The following is a 13088-nucleotide window of genomic DNA, read 5'->3' on the forward strand; positions in this document are numbered from 1 at the left end:
CGGGGGAGCCTGGTGGGCTGCTGTCTATGGGGTCGCACAGAGTCGGACACGACTGAAGTGACTTAGCAAGGTTATAATTGGGGGCGGACTGGGCAGGGGGAGTGCTGCTGCTGCCTGAGAAAAATCTTGAGTAAAGTGATATAAAGTGTGTCCCTGTGCTTCCATGGCTTCCCTCGGGTCTGGGGGTTTTAATAGCAACACCCTACCACTGCTGGTGTCCTGGGCCTGATAAATGCCTTGTGCAAACTTGCCCAGTCCTCCCCCGGGGGGGGGGGGGGGGGAACCCAGGCTTTCAGGTAGCATACAGAGCAGGGTACAGAGCACTTGAGAGGCAGAGCCACAGATCAGGCCAGGGAGGAGTTGAGTGGACAGAAGGGTCTGGGACCAGGAGAACCATGGTTCAGGGTCGCTGCCAAACACACTTTTCCAGGGCCGCACCTTTGGGCCAGGCCCTGTGCCTGCTAAAGCACTTAGAGGCTCTAGCCAGGCCTGAGCAGGGGGTGCTGGCACCACAGGCTTCATGGGGCTCAGACTCCACTCTTCCCAGAGTGCCCCTTCTCCACTCAGGCCAGACCCCACCAGCCTGGGGAGCATCGCCCTCCTTTTAGAGTAAGCTACAGGGCACTGGGAAGCCCTGTGTACCCACACATAACACAGCTGTCCTCACTCCTGCCCAGGGCGATGCCAAGTGGTGCTCCCAGGCTCCCCTGGGTAGGGACCATGATCCACAGGGATGTATTCTCAAGGCGTGGCCCCAAGATGTATCCAGTAAACCCCTATGGCTAGAAGGCCTGCCCCTCCACGCACACCCACCCAGGGGCACTGCCTGAGTGCCCCAGAGGACCAAGTGACCTCCTCCTCTGAAAAACTTCCAAAGGATCTGGACCCACAGGCCCAGAAGAGGGGCAGAAAGACAAATGAGCTTCCAGGAAGTTCTAAGGCCAGGGAGGTCCAGCTGTCCCAGGGCCACTGAGGTGCAGAGTGAGTGTACAGTGAGGACCCACTGTGGACCAGCACCAAGAAGGGAGGGAAAGTGGCCTCCAGGACCTGGGAAGCCCGCTGGGGCCCTGCAGCAGCCTGTGGGAAAAATCCCTTGAGTCAACTGTATCTGTCTCTTATTTATGAGGTTTCCTCCAGGAAGCCCTCCCAGACCACCATCCAAGTCCTGCTAGCTGCTTGGCCTTGAACTCTGGGCAGGGCCCACCCCTTCTTGGCAGCTCATCTTGGACCAATCACTACTCTGTTGAATGGGAGCCTGAGATCTGGGTGGGATAAAGTAAGTGTGTGTCATAGCCCCTTCCACAGACTTTTCTTTCCAGCTTTAGGGGGGTGCTCAAGGCAGTCCAGGGGTGAGGAATGGAGCCTGGGTGGCCGGCTGCAGCCCCCACTGGAATCTTCCCTGCCCTTTCCCTCCCTTCCAGATTAACCGAAACCTGCTAATTGTGGCTGCCCTCAGCACGCTCCCCTCCCCCATCGCGTATTTCTGCCTCCCCTCCCCTCCCCCTTCCATCCGAATGATAAAGGGCTTGGCCCGCCAGCCCCCGCCTGGCCTCAGGTCCCAGCTCTGCCTCCCCACACTACCACACTACCCCGTGCCCAGCGCCCACTGCCCGGCTGGGTCCCTGCCCACGTTTCCTGCTTCCCCTGCATGGGGCCCTGCAGCAACCCCGGCCTGGGGCTCCCTAAGGGGGATTCGCCCTCCCAGCCCCCCAAGAGGAGGAAGAAGAGATACCTGCGGCATGACAAGCCTCCCTACACCTACTTGGCCATGATCGCCCTTGTGATCCAGGCTGCACCCTCCCGCAGGCTGAAGCTGGCCCAGGTGAGAGGACCCCCGCCCGCTCCCCCTCGCACTCGGTGATCGGACCTGTGCCCCTACGCGTCCTCCAATGGCCTGAGGCCCAGGCTCCGGCCTCCACCCAGACCTGGCCGTCCCAGCCATACCAGAGGGGCCAGTCCCGGCCTGGACACCCAGGGAGAGAGCTAAAGTGCTCGGGCAGACCCCTTCCTGGCGAGGCAGGCCACACAGTGGCGAGGGGAGGGGCAGCGTTGCCCCCACCCGCGCGCCCTGGCTTACGGCGCCCACCGCCCACCCGATGGTTTCAGATCATCCGTCAGGTCCAGGCCGCGTTCCCCTTCTTCAGGGATGATTACGAAGGCTGGAAAGACTCCATCCGCCACAACCTCTCCTCCAACCGGTGCTTCCGCAAGGTAGGGCAGGGCGAGGCTCGGAGCCTGGGACCGGGACGCCGGCGGAAATCCTGATATCCGGGGTCGTGCGGCCCCACCCAAGCCTGCTCCCCTCCCCCACCAGGTGCCCAAGGATCCCGCGAAGCCTCAGGCCAAGGGCAACTTCTGGGCGGTCGACGTGAGCCTGATCCCGGCCGAGGCGCTGCGGTTGCAGAACACGGCCCTGTGCCGGCGCTGGCAGAGCAGGGGCGCGAGGGGAGCCTTCGCCAAGGACCTCGGCCCCTACGTGCTGCACGGCCGGCCCTACCAGCCGCCCAGTCCCCAGTTGCCGCCCTGCGAGGGCTTCAGCATCAAGTCTCTGCTAGGGGACTCCGGGGAGGGGACACCGCGGAGCAGCCCCAGAAGGTCAGGCTCAGAGCGCTCAGGGGAGGGAGAGGTGCCTGCTGCACTCCCGCCCTGTGAGAAGCCTCTGTGGCCCGTCTGCCCCCTCCCAAGGCCCATCAGGGCAGAGGGGAAGACTTCCCAGGGGGAAAACAGAAAGCCCTCCGTCCTGTCCCCTGAGCCCAGGGCCTGGCCTCTCCACTTAGTGCAGGGCACCCCAGACCCCGGGGTTCTCTCTGGTGGAGGTCACAGGGCCTCGCTGTGGGGACAGCTGCCCACCTCCTACTTGCCCATTTACACTCCCAACGTAGTGATGCCTTTGGCCCCACTGCCACCCACCTCCTGCCCCCGGTGCCCTCCCTCCACCAGCACAGGCTATTGGGGGGTAGCTCCGGAAACCCATGGCCCCACAAGGCTGCTCTGGGATTTAGATGCTCTCTTCCAGGGGGTGCCACCCAACAAAAGCATCTATGACGTGTGGGTTAGCCACCCCCGAGACCTGGCTACCCCCAGCCCAGGCTGGCTGCTCTCCTGGTACGGCCTGTGATGCTCCCAGGGCAGGGGCTGCTTTCCTCTGCCACCCCTAGGCTTGTTGAGGAGAAACCAAGGTCTGTGTGACTCTGGCAGCCTGAGACAGAGGCACCAGCCACACTGCGAGTCCACATGTTTATTGGCTGCCCGAGAAGAGCTATGGCCCAGCAGGGCATCACCAGGCCCCGGTGGTTAGTCCTGTCTCTCCTACCCCTAGAGGCAAGGCTGGATGGAGCAGGGCTCTGCCTAGAGTAGCCCTTCCATTACCCTTCCTGGTCCCACCTTCTCCAGCTTTCCATCCATCTATCCATCCATCACCAGCTGTCACCTCCCCTCCCTGGCTCGGGCTGGGGGAGGGAAGACCTAATGGGGCTCCAGCCTAAAGCCCTGTCCTCCCTCAGCTGTTGCCTGGGAAAGAGGAAGCACCTTTGGGGGGAAGGGGATCGAGAATGGAGACCCTCCTTGGCTTTGGTGATGGTGGTGGGGAGGCAACAGTAAAGGAATAGACAACATTTCAACGCAAGTCTGATGAGATAGTGACTCTGGTGACCACTTGGCCGCGGTCTGCCTCTGTGGCCCTGGGATCCCCTGCTGTGCGCTATGATAACAGCAGATGGTGATAAGGGGGGCGGGTGGGGGGGGAGGTGTGATAATTACCCCAGGCAGAGCACTCCTCCAGAGTGGGAGAGGAGGGTGGGCTCCAGCAGTCTAGGGGGCAGCGGCCCCCAGAGGTCAAGGAAGTCATGAGGGAATAGGGATTTTGCTGCCTCTGCCCGCAGAGATGTGACCCAGGCTCCTTGGGCAGGACTAGGAAGGCAGGTCCTCCGGTGGTGCCAGAGCCGAGCTGGAGCCGCTGTCTAGGCCGGGGCTTGGAGGGCTGCCGGGCGACGGCGTAGGGGTGCAGGGAGTCCCGGAGAGTGGTGTGTCGGTGCTCAGGGAGGAGGGCGTCCCGGAGCGGGGGGCCCTGCAGGGCCTGGCCGGCCCCAGCTCCACTCGGCCCACACGCTCGGCGAACTTGAGCGAGCACACGGTCTCGCCGAGATCCTCGGGCCGCGTGGAGATCTGCAGGTAGCAGCGCTGGTGGGCGTGCCCTGGTGGGCGGTGCCTGGCATGCAAATCCCTACCCTCCCCGCAGGCCGTCCCGCCCACCTGCAGCAGCAGCACCGCCGTGGCGCCCGGGCCCAGCGCCGGCTGCAGCAGGCGCGTCAGCTGCGAGTCGCGGAAGGGCACGTGGGGCCGGCGGGCCCGCAGCGCGGCCATCACGCCTCCCAGCGCCAGCAGCGAGCGGTTGATAGTCCGAGCCTCCCGTAGACGCTGGGCGCCGTCCCGGTCTTCCTGAGACGAGCTGGCCGCCCCCGCCTTCCAGGCGCGCTCGGACCCCGCCAGGTCGACGAGGTGCAGCGTGCCTGCAGGGGCGAGCGAGCCCGGCGTGGACGGAAGCCCGGCGTGGGTGCAGTGAGGCCCCCACAGGGCTCAGGCGCCGAAGTACCTGCGGTGCCGGGACCGCGCGATGGGGACGCTGTGCGCAGTGTCAGCGTGACCAGGGCATGCGAGCGAGAGCTGCGCTGGTTCATGGCGGTGGCGGCGGTGGCCCGGTTGCTCCTCCCCAGGCTCAGCATCTGCAGGACGGGTGGACAAGGGCTGGCCTGCAGCGGGGCCCGCGCCCCCAGTGCGGCTACAGGTCAGGAGCTTGGAGGGCTGCGGAGCCCCACTGAGCAGCCTCACCTGGTGCAGAGATTCCAGGTTGGGCACGTCCCAGTGGGTGAGGCCGGCCACCTGGATTCCCCCCTGGCCTGCTGGGCCCTGCCTCACTGCCAGGCGCTGGGGAGGCCCTGGGGCAAGGAGGTCCCTGGTGAAAAAGGGTAGGGCTCCGTTGGGGGTTCTGGGGGGCGGAGACAGAAGAGGTTGGGGCTGGGGGCAAGGCAGGAGACACCAGGTGCCCCTGACCTGACAGCCTCGTTGTAGATCTCCACCATGCTGAGGGTCACACGGTGCTGCCCGCCTGTGCCCATCTCCCGGAACAGTGACTGCAGCGCCCTAGGAGCGATGCCGGGGTCCTCGGGCGGGCCCTGGGGATGGCATGGGGTGCCTCAGCAAGCTCACATCCCAGCCCCTGGCTCCGGAGCTCCCCAACTGCGTCCTTTCCCACCTCCATGCTGTAGGTCTTCCCCGTCCCTGTCTGACCGTAGGTGAAAATGCAGACACTGTAGCCCCCGAGGCAGGACAGCACAGCAGACTCCAGCTCCCTGAAGACCTAGGGGTGCAAGGGGTTTGGAAGGGCCCTAAGCCTGGGGCAAGATAACTTGACCATAACTTGATTCCCCTGGGAGGAGACTAGCTTTAGGGGAACGTAGGGAAAGTGAGGATCTCCCAACAGACAGAGGAGGCTCCCTGGACAAAGTGGCATTTCCAAGAATTTGCCAGCCAAAGAGGGAAGGAACATGACAAATAGCGGGAACAGAGTAATAGAGTCCTGATGACTGACTGCTTGGGAGACTTGGGGGTTTGGCTGTCAAGGGTCCAGACCCTGGGCTCGATGGCCAGGTTCAAACCCTAGATGGAATTGGAGGCAAATCACTCATCTTTTCCTCTGCAAGGTGGGGACTGTAGTGACACCTGTTGTGAGGATTAAGCGAGAATGTGGAAAGAGGGCTAGTGCACCACGTGGCACGTGAAGGATGAACCCAGAGGGCCCATGGCTGGGGGTTGGCAGCAGCCAGGATCCTGAAGCCGTCCCTGGGCGGGTGCACAGAAGCAAGTAAAGGGGACATGGAGCTGGGACTTGGCATCCTGCTGGCAGCTGGACACCAGCAGCAGCCTCCTGAGCAATGACACAGTCAGGGTCAGCTACCATGCCCAGAGACGTCTGGTAACTGTGTGGAGCCAGTGCTGTCTGAAATGTTGATTGCCAGACACTAGAGCAGAACCCAGAACAGCCAGTGAGATGGCTCAGACTCCATGGCTAGAAAGGAGCACTAGGGGTGCTCCTGCAGAGAGGGGGCTCAGCTCCAGATGCCTTTAACTCTTTCCTCCAGAACCGGAGGGCCCTGTCCACCTGGAAGACAGTGCAAAAAGGGGCCCCTGTCCAGGGCTGTAGCTGGCATGGAGGCTGAAGACAGGGCAGGGGTGGTGTGGGGGTAAATGGAGGTACGTGGCAAACAGCTGTGGGGCCCCAGAAAGTGAAAGAGGGAGCCCTGGCCACCTGCCAGGCACTCTCACCAGCCTGTCCCTGTGAGGCCACCACAGTCTGATCTCTGACAGCTCTGCCTCTCACCTCACCGTCCCAGCTCTCAGCCTTGTTCCTGAGCTAAGGAAGCTCCAGCTGCACAGTGTGTGTGCATTGGAGAGGGTGTGGTGGGCGCTGGGACTTAAGCCTCTGCTTTCCAGCTCCCTGGGTCTGGCAGCAAAGGGGAGGAGGGCAGGATCTGAGCAGGGCATTGGGAGAGCTCAGGTGCTGGAAGCTCACCTGTGCTCCCCACTCCCCTAACCACAAAGCAAGGAGGGGTACCCCCCTCAGAGTGGGTCAGTCTGAATAGTGGGCCAGGGGAGTGGACAGCCAGAGAAGCCTGGGGGACGGAGGTCCCCGGGCACAGCAGGGCCCCAGCTGTGCCCTGCAGCCCTGCGGGACTGTCACCTCACGCACACTCTCCTGGCACAAAGTTACTTTCGAAAATGTTAATCTTCCTTTACCCCATAATTTGTCTTCCCCGGCCTGCAAGAGCTTGGTGGCCAGATGCAAAGGAAAAGCCCTGGGAGGAAAGCAGGTGCCCAGCTAGGATGCCAGCCCTGCTCCCAGGCCCCCCGGCTCCTCTCCCTTCCTTGCTGGAGTCCAGCCGCCCTCTCTCCTAGGAGGGCGGACAGACAGGAGCCTCCTGAGGACTCTCCAGGGTATCTGAGAGACACAGATCCAAGGGTGGAGCATCACCTCCTCCTGGCTGGCGTGCGGAGGGAAGACCCAGTCTAGGCGGAAGCGACGCTGGTGCCCTCGATAGCAGGTGGTAACAGTGCCACCCGGGCCAGGCTCTAAGCTCACCAGGCTGGAGGGTGTCCCTGGCCTCAGCCGACACAGCACACGGATGTTTCCTGGGGTGGAGATCAGGTCCAGGGGCTGCCTCCTAGGTCCTGAAGTGTGAAGAGCTTCCACATCCCCAACCTCTGCCACGCCAGCCCTTTGCTCCCCAAACCTGCTGTACCCTTGAGCTCCAGCAGCCGCCCTGGGCATCCAGGCAGAGGCCCCTGCCGCACCTCTGCGAGCTGAGTCCCAGCCCCATCAGCTGACAGTGCCCCCAGAGCCCAGGAAACCTGGGGGAACAGAGACGTAAGGGAGGGGCCGGCACAGGGAGGGGAGGCAGTGGAAACAGCTGGGGTATGCGGTGCTGAGGGCAGGATCTACTATGCAGCCCAGCTGTGGTGATCTACTGCTTTCTGTGGCTTCAGGCCCTAGTGGCCAGGGATGATCTCTCAGTGACCTGGGATGAAGCTCAGGGACCTGAGGAGAATGGTGGCTCCTGGCAACCGTGTGAGAGATCCACTGTCACCCCAGCCTGCACAGGACACAGTCACTCTGGCTCCAGAGCCCCTGGTCTCCGTCAGAGCAGACAACACCCTGGGAGTGGAAAGGAGGCGGGGACAGGGGCTCCCCAAGGGAAGGCCAATGAAAAGGCTGCCAGAGAGCAAGTGCGAGGGAGGGAGCAAGCAGTCCTGACCTGTCCCTGGGCTTCGCTCAGAGAACCCTGGCAGCTCTGGGTAAAGGTGCTGACGAGTCCCCGGAGGTCCCCACAGCCCTGACGCAAGCTGGCCATGCGAGCACGAAGTCCTGCGGGGGAGGCCATAGTGAGGGGAGGCCAGATGCCACGCCTCACCATGCGCTCCACAGCCCCAGAGCTTACCTGCCAGCTGCCCTCGCATCTGCTGCAGCTCCCTCCTGCAGTTCTGCTCAGTCTCCTGCTGGAGCTGCCGGAGGGCCCCCTGAAGGCCCTGCAGCTGCACCTCCTGCACCCCTAGCTGCCCCCACCCAACCCCACCCCTGTCACTGAGGAAACAGGCACTTACCAGGCTCTGCCTCAGACACCCCCTTCCCAGCGCCCCAGACTTCCCAGCCCCTGGGCCCAGTGCCCACCTGGACTCGGAGGGCTTCCGTGGTGTCCTGGGCTTCTTGAAGCCGCCCCCGGAGCTCCAGCAGGGCTTCTGCCTCCTCCTGCAAGGGGAGTGGGAACCAGTCAAACTGTGGAGGCAGGAGGCAACTGGGGGGTACATTCCAGCTGCCCCATTTTACGGATGAGAAAGTTAAGAGAGGGTTGTAAAGCTGGTCACACATCCATGCCTCCCAATTCCATGCAAGGGTACTTTCCCCAAATCCTTTACTGGGAGAAGCCTTGGAGTGAAGTGAGGGGATTCTCAAGTGCCCCCACCGCCCCTTTTAAAAAAACATTTATTAGGCTGTGTGAGATCTTCAGTTGCAGCATTCAAACTCTTAGTTGAGGCATGTGGGATCTAATTCCCTGCCCAGGGATGGAAACAGGCCTCCTGCATGAGAAGTGCAGAGGCTCAGCCCCAGGAGCACCAGGAGGGTCCCAGCGTCCGTCTCCTGAACAGGGCTGCCATGCACTTGCTGCCCACAGTCTGGGCCCAGGTCTGAAGGGTCAGAGCGTGAGTCCTGAGAAAGCACGGGCAGTGCTGCTGGAGAGCAGTTGTGCGGGAGCCCCAGGCTGCAGGGACAGTCGCAGCTAAGAAGCAGGATACCTGGGGGGCCCTGGTGTTGGGGGCAGGGCCCCAGTGCAGCAGGAGGTCCCGAGTAAGGCTCAAGCTCTGTTTCAGGGCTTTGTTCTCCAGAGTCAGATGCTGAACCCTTTTCTCTGAGTCTGTTGCTCCCTGTGAGAGAAGGAAGCCCTCAGGACTTACCTGGAGGCTGGTACCCTCTTGGGTCCTTCGTCCAGCCCCCATCCAGCAGCCTCACCACTCCCAGGCGCAGCTGGCCCAGCTCCTCCTCCTGATGTTCCAGCTGCTGCTTCAGCTCTTCCAACTGGAAAGGAGGGAGGGGCACAGGGTGGAACACCTCCTTCCAGTCCCCTCCCAGACTCCCAGGCCCTTCCCAGGTGCCCAGGTCCCAGCTGCTCTGGACTCCTCACCTGTCCAAGGATGAGCTGTTCCAGCCGCTGCCAAGCCCTCTGGTCCTCCTCCAGCTGAGGAGGCTGCTGTCCCTGGGCCTCGCCCCTTTGTGAAAGGGAAGGGCTTTCTTCTTGCAATGGGGATCCTGGGGTGGGGTGGACCCAATTAGAACAGAAGAGCTCTGTGGCCTGAAAGGGGGCAGCTCACATCTGGCTGCTTGGGTTCTGGGGGGCGTCAACCCCTGGTCAGACTCCCTCTTCAGCTCACTACTCCTTACGCACCAGCAGGAGGAGGGTGTTGCACCCCTGAGACAGGCTGCGTCCCCTGGGACAGGGCCTGCCTGCCCCTGGGACTTCGAATCCATGCCAGGAGAGCCAAGAGTTGACCAGTCACCGTCAACAGTGGGGGAACATCACCGGGCTGGGAAAGAAACAGGCATCAAAGTGGAGAAGAATGGGGGCCGGGTGGAGGGAAAACGGGGATGGATGGTGATCAGAGGACCTGCGGAGACAGAACAAGTTGCTGGAAGAGTTTCAACTGCTCACCTTGCTCAGGTCGGGAGGAGTCCCAAAGCTCTCTTCCGCCCCCAGCTGGACTGAGAGGAACTCGGCGAGACGCACGAGAGCCTCTTCCAGGGAGACCTCCGCCGGACAGCGCTCGGCTCCCCCTCCCGACCCATCCTCGGCCTCCGAAGAGCCTGCGAGGCCAGGGAGCGGGATGGGGAGGCGCGCTGGGTCTTGTGTTGGACGCCAGGCCACCAGCCGGCGCCTGCCAGGTCCCTCCCTGCATCTCTCAGCAGCGTTCCCGATGCACCAACAGTACCTACCGACCAGGCCGGTCAGCTCGGTCCACAGCTCAGCGGTTGGCTGGTAGGCGCGGCGGCGACTCCCGGGTTTACAGCGGGCGCTCTAGGGAGGCAGTGGGGGAGAGGCCCTGAGGAGAGGCCAGGCAGCCCGTGGGGTCCCTGCCTCCGGGAACTGAGCCCGGTGGCTGGCTCCGGGCTCTCAGCCTCCAACACCAGAGACGGGATCTTCGGCACGGGCCCTCTCCCGCGTCAGCGCCCGGGGACCTGCGAACCGTTCTCGGGAAAAGGGTAGCCGGCCGAGCTGAGCGCTCCCCCGCTCACCTGGGCCGGGTTTTCAGCGTCGGCGGCCGCCGCGGCCCCGCCATCCCTGCGGAAGAGGCTGTAGAAGATGTAGATGAGCAGCGAGTAGAAGGCGTACATGGGAGCGCGGGGCGGCAAAGGGCCCGGCTTCACGCCGCCCCGCGTCCCCGCGCCGACACCGCGCTCGCCCGCCGCAGAGCCCGTGCGCATGCTCCGGCGGCCGCCCCCTCGGCGCAGCCCCGCACCCTCTTCCAGTATCCCTACCAGTCCTCCGCGGAGGACCGCACGCGGAGCCAACCCTCAGAGGATGCTACCCGCAGGCGTCCAACCTCCCTATCCACGAACCTCCTGCTCGGCCCCTCCCCTCAAGGCCCGTCCTCGGCCCTTTCCAGGCCCCGCCCCGGCCCCTCCTCAGCCCCGCCCCTAAAAGCCCCTCCTCTCACCGCCCCTTCCTTCAACCCCACCTCACCGGCCTTCCTTTCACCGCTCCTTCCTCGAGCCCCTTCCCTCCCCGCAAACCATGGACTTGCGCGACCCATCCCAAGCCGAGACCCGCCTCCTCCCAGCCCCGCCCATCTCTCACGTCCATCCGGCCCCATCTCGTCCCGGGGCCAGACTTCCTGGCCCCGCACCCCCCCCCCCCCCCAGCCGCTCTACCCGCCGATCGTCTCGTTGGTCGGCGCTCGGAAGCCGCAGGCCGGGCGCGAGAGGCGGAGCAGCAGCCCGAGGGCGGCGCGGTGGGCTGGTCTGGGGCTCCAGCTCGCCGCTGCGTCGTGGTCGCGCAGCTCAGCGGCCTGAGTGCTGGGCTATTGCTCTTTCCCGACCGGGTTCCGAGGACGGCGCCTCCCCGAGCGCAGGGCCCTGCACCCTGACTTGGGTTCCACGACGCCAGAGATAACGCCCACCCAGCCCCGGCTCCTCACCGCATTTTCCCTTCCCGGCCTATTTAGGCCCTTCTTCCCCAAGGTTGTGGCGTCAGGGCTCCCGCGAGTTTCGGATGAGCCTATAACAATATTTAGAAATGGGACTCTGGAACCTGGGAGTACCGAAGAGACACCCTTAGGGCTCCCCGTCGCCGGCTTCTACATTCTTCTCAAGTTGAGGATCCCTTTCCTGTCCCCTTAAACTCACTACCGCCTGAGGTGTCATGACCCCCAGGCCAGGGGGCGAGTGGAGCTCCGCCCTGTCCCACCTGGCGCTGGGAGCAGTGTCTCTACACGCAGCCCTGAGCACTGCCCAGGTGAGTACATTGGGGTGGGGCAGGGGCGTAGCCTACTCCCAAATTCCTAGAGGGTGGTGGGAAGTTAGTGTGTGGGCCAGGCTTGCCTGAGACCCCCCCACACCCTCCCCTGCTTAAAGGGAGGTCCTGACCCTTTTTCCCCACATTTCCCTTCCCTTTGTTGACAGGCAAATCGAGGGGCCGCTGCTGGTTTCTTGCTCCAGGCCCTGGCCGCCGCCATCATGCTGGCTTCAGGGCTGGGCACGGATGAAGACTGTCTTGCTGGAGCCTGGGTGGCCACTGTCATTGGCCTGCCCCTTTTGGCATTCGATTTCCACTGGGTGAATGGGGACTGCTCCTCTGCCAACCTGCTTCTGGGAGGAGGCATGGTGCTGGCAGTGGCTGGTGACCACCTTGGTGCTGAGGGCCGCTCTGTGGCTGGTCAGGCAGTGGTGCTGGTGGTCGCAGTGACCATCCTCATTGTGGCCGTTTTCACAACCAACTCTTATGGAATGTGGGGGGGTGTGATGCTGGGTGCTGCAGGTCTTCTGAGCCGGCTGGAGGAGGACAGACTGCTGCTGCTGCTGCCGAAGGAGGACATCTGTCGCTGGGCCTTGGCAGGGGGCAGCTGGGCCTACCACCGGGCCTTGCACACACAGCGCCTACAGTGGGAGTGATGGCTGGAGACTACAAGGCAAAGCTTCTGCCCAGCTACCACCTTCCCGCTAGTGATAGACTCTCCTTCCTAAAGCCAGCTTTCTGCAGATTGACTATCTCCCTTTCTGGCTCAATGTGAAGGCTTGCCCAAAACCAAAATGAGGGGGACCGGGTCCCAGGCACGTTCTCAGACTTGATTTTGGGCAGGCCATGGTTGTGGATCCAGAGAGAGGTCTCCAATAAACCTGAGGGATTTAGCAGGAATATGGACTCTGCCTCTTCTTTAGCCAGATTGAGGAGTCCTGCAGTGAACTTCCTAAGGCTCCCAGGGCAGCAACTGGTTTTCCCGAGCAAAAGAAGGCAATGTGCAGGACCAACTCTGGGGGTCTCCTTCAACTTGGCCTGACGGCACTGTTGTCAGGAGGGCCCCTGGACTGAGAAGATACAGGAGCCCTTGCTCTCCTGGGACACGATGGAGTTATGAATATCCTTGCAAGGTCTGGCTGGTGGTCCTCTGAGGCAGTGACCATCACTGGCCGCCGGCTGGGATGAAGGCAAACGAGGCCCACAGCTGCTCACAGAAATGTACATCCCCTCCCAGGGCTGACTCAACCTCTACTCGTTTGCCCTTCGGCCTGTACAAGGCAAGTCCTGATTTCCTAAGACCCTCGCTTTCCTTAGTAGACCGCACTGCAGCTCCGAACCCCGGGATTAGGAGACGGGATTGGGCAGAGAGGGAGAGGTAGCTGGCAGTTTCTCGCTCCGATGAGCTAGGCTAGAGCCTCGCGCACTCAAGACTGGGTGTCTGGGGACAAAGGCGCAGAGACACGTAGACGTGGGAGTCCAGGGTTGCCCTCCTTGCCCCGGCACCCAAGGCGTGTGGTCCGGACCTGGCGT

The 13088-nt window shown here is 63.0% G+C and overlaps 3 protein-coding genes across 3 annotated transcripts; 2 read left to right on the forward strand and 1 right to left on the reverse strand.

Moving 5' to 3' along the window:
- Positions 1–1648: 1648 nt before the first annotated feature.
- On the forward strand, positions 1649–3118 carry FOXH1 (forkhead box H1). The gene is made up of 3 exons (XM_052652058.1): positions 1649–1822; positions 2107–2211; positions 2315–3118. Exons 1-3 carry the CDS (start codon positions 1649–1651, stop codon positions 3116–3118), a joined length of 1083 nt encoding a protein of 360 aa, XP_052508018.1.
- Positions 3119–3706: 588 nt separating this feature from the next.
- KIFC2 (kinesin family member C2) lies at positions 3707–10530 on the reverse strand. Its single transcript, XM_052651693.1, has 18 exons — positions 10337–10530; positions 10037–10118; positions 9756–9907; positions 9492–9630; positions 9231–9355; positions 9059–9124; positions 8845–8973; positions 8222–8299; positions 7992–8106; positions 7809–7918; positions 7296–7404; positions 7028–7185; positions 5252–5356; positions 5050–5171; positions 4828–4951; positions 4592–4721; positions 4252–4508; positions 3707–4164 (listed from the first exon to the last, which is right to left on the reverse strand). The coding sequence occupies exons 1-18, from the start codon at positions 10523–10525 to the stop codon at positions 3910–3912; spliced, it is 2445 nt and encodes an 814-aa protein (XP_052507653.1). The 5' UTR covers positions 10526–10530; the 3' UTR covers positions 3707–3909.
- A 499-nt stretch (positions 10531–11029) lies between these two features.
- Positions 11030–12434, forward strand: TMEM276 (transmembrane protein 276). Its single transcript, XM_052651534.1, has 2 exons — positions 11030–11555; positions 11723–12434. The coding sequence occupies exons 1-2, from the start codon at positions 11463–11465 to the stop codon at positions 12209–12211; spliced, it is 582 nt and encodes a 193-aa protein (XP_052507494.1). The 5' UTR covers positions 11030–11462; the 3' UTR covers positions 12212–12434.
- The last annotated feature ends 654 nt before the right edge of the window (positions 12435–13088 follow it).

Source organism: Budorcas taxicolor, chromosome 14, assembly GCF_023091745.1.
Source record: "Budorcas taxicolor isolate Tak-1 chromosome 14, Takin1.1, whole genome shotgun sequence".
Lineage (NCBI taxonomy): Eukaryota > Metazoa > Chordata > Mammalia > Artiodactyla > Bovidae > Budorcas > Budorcas taxicolor.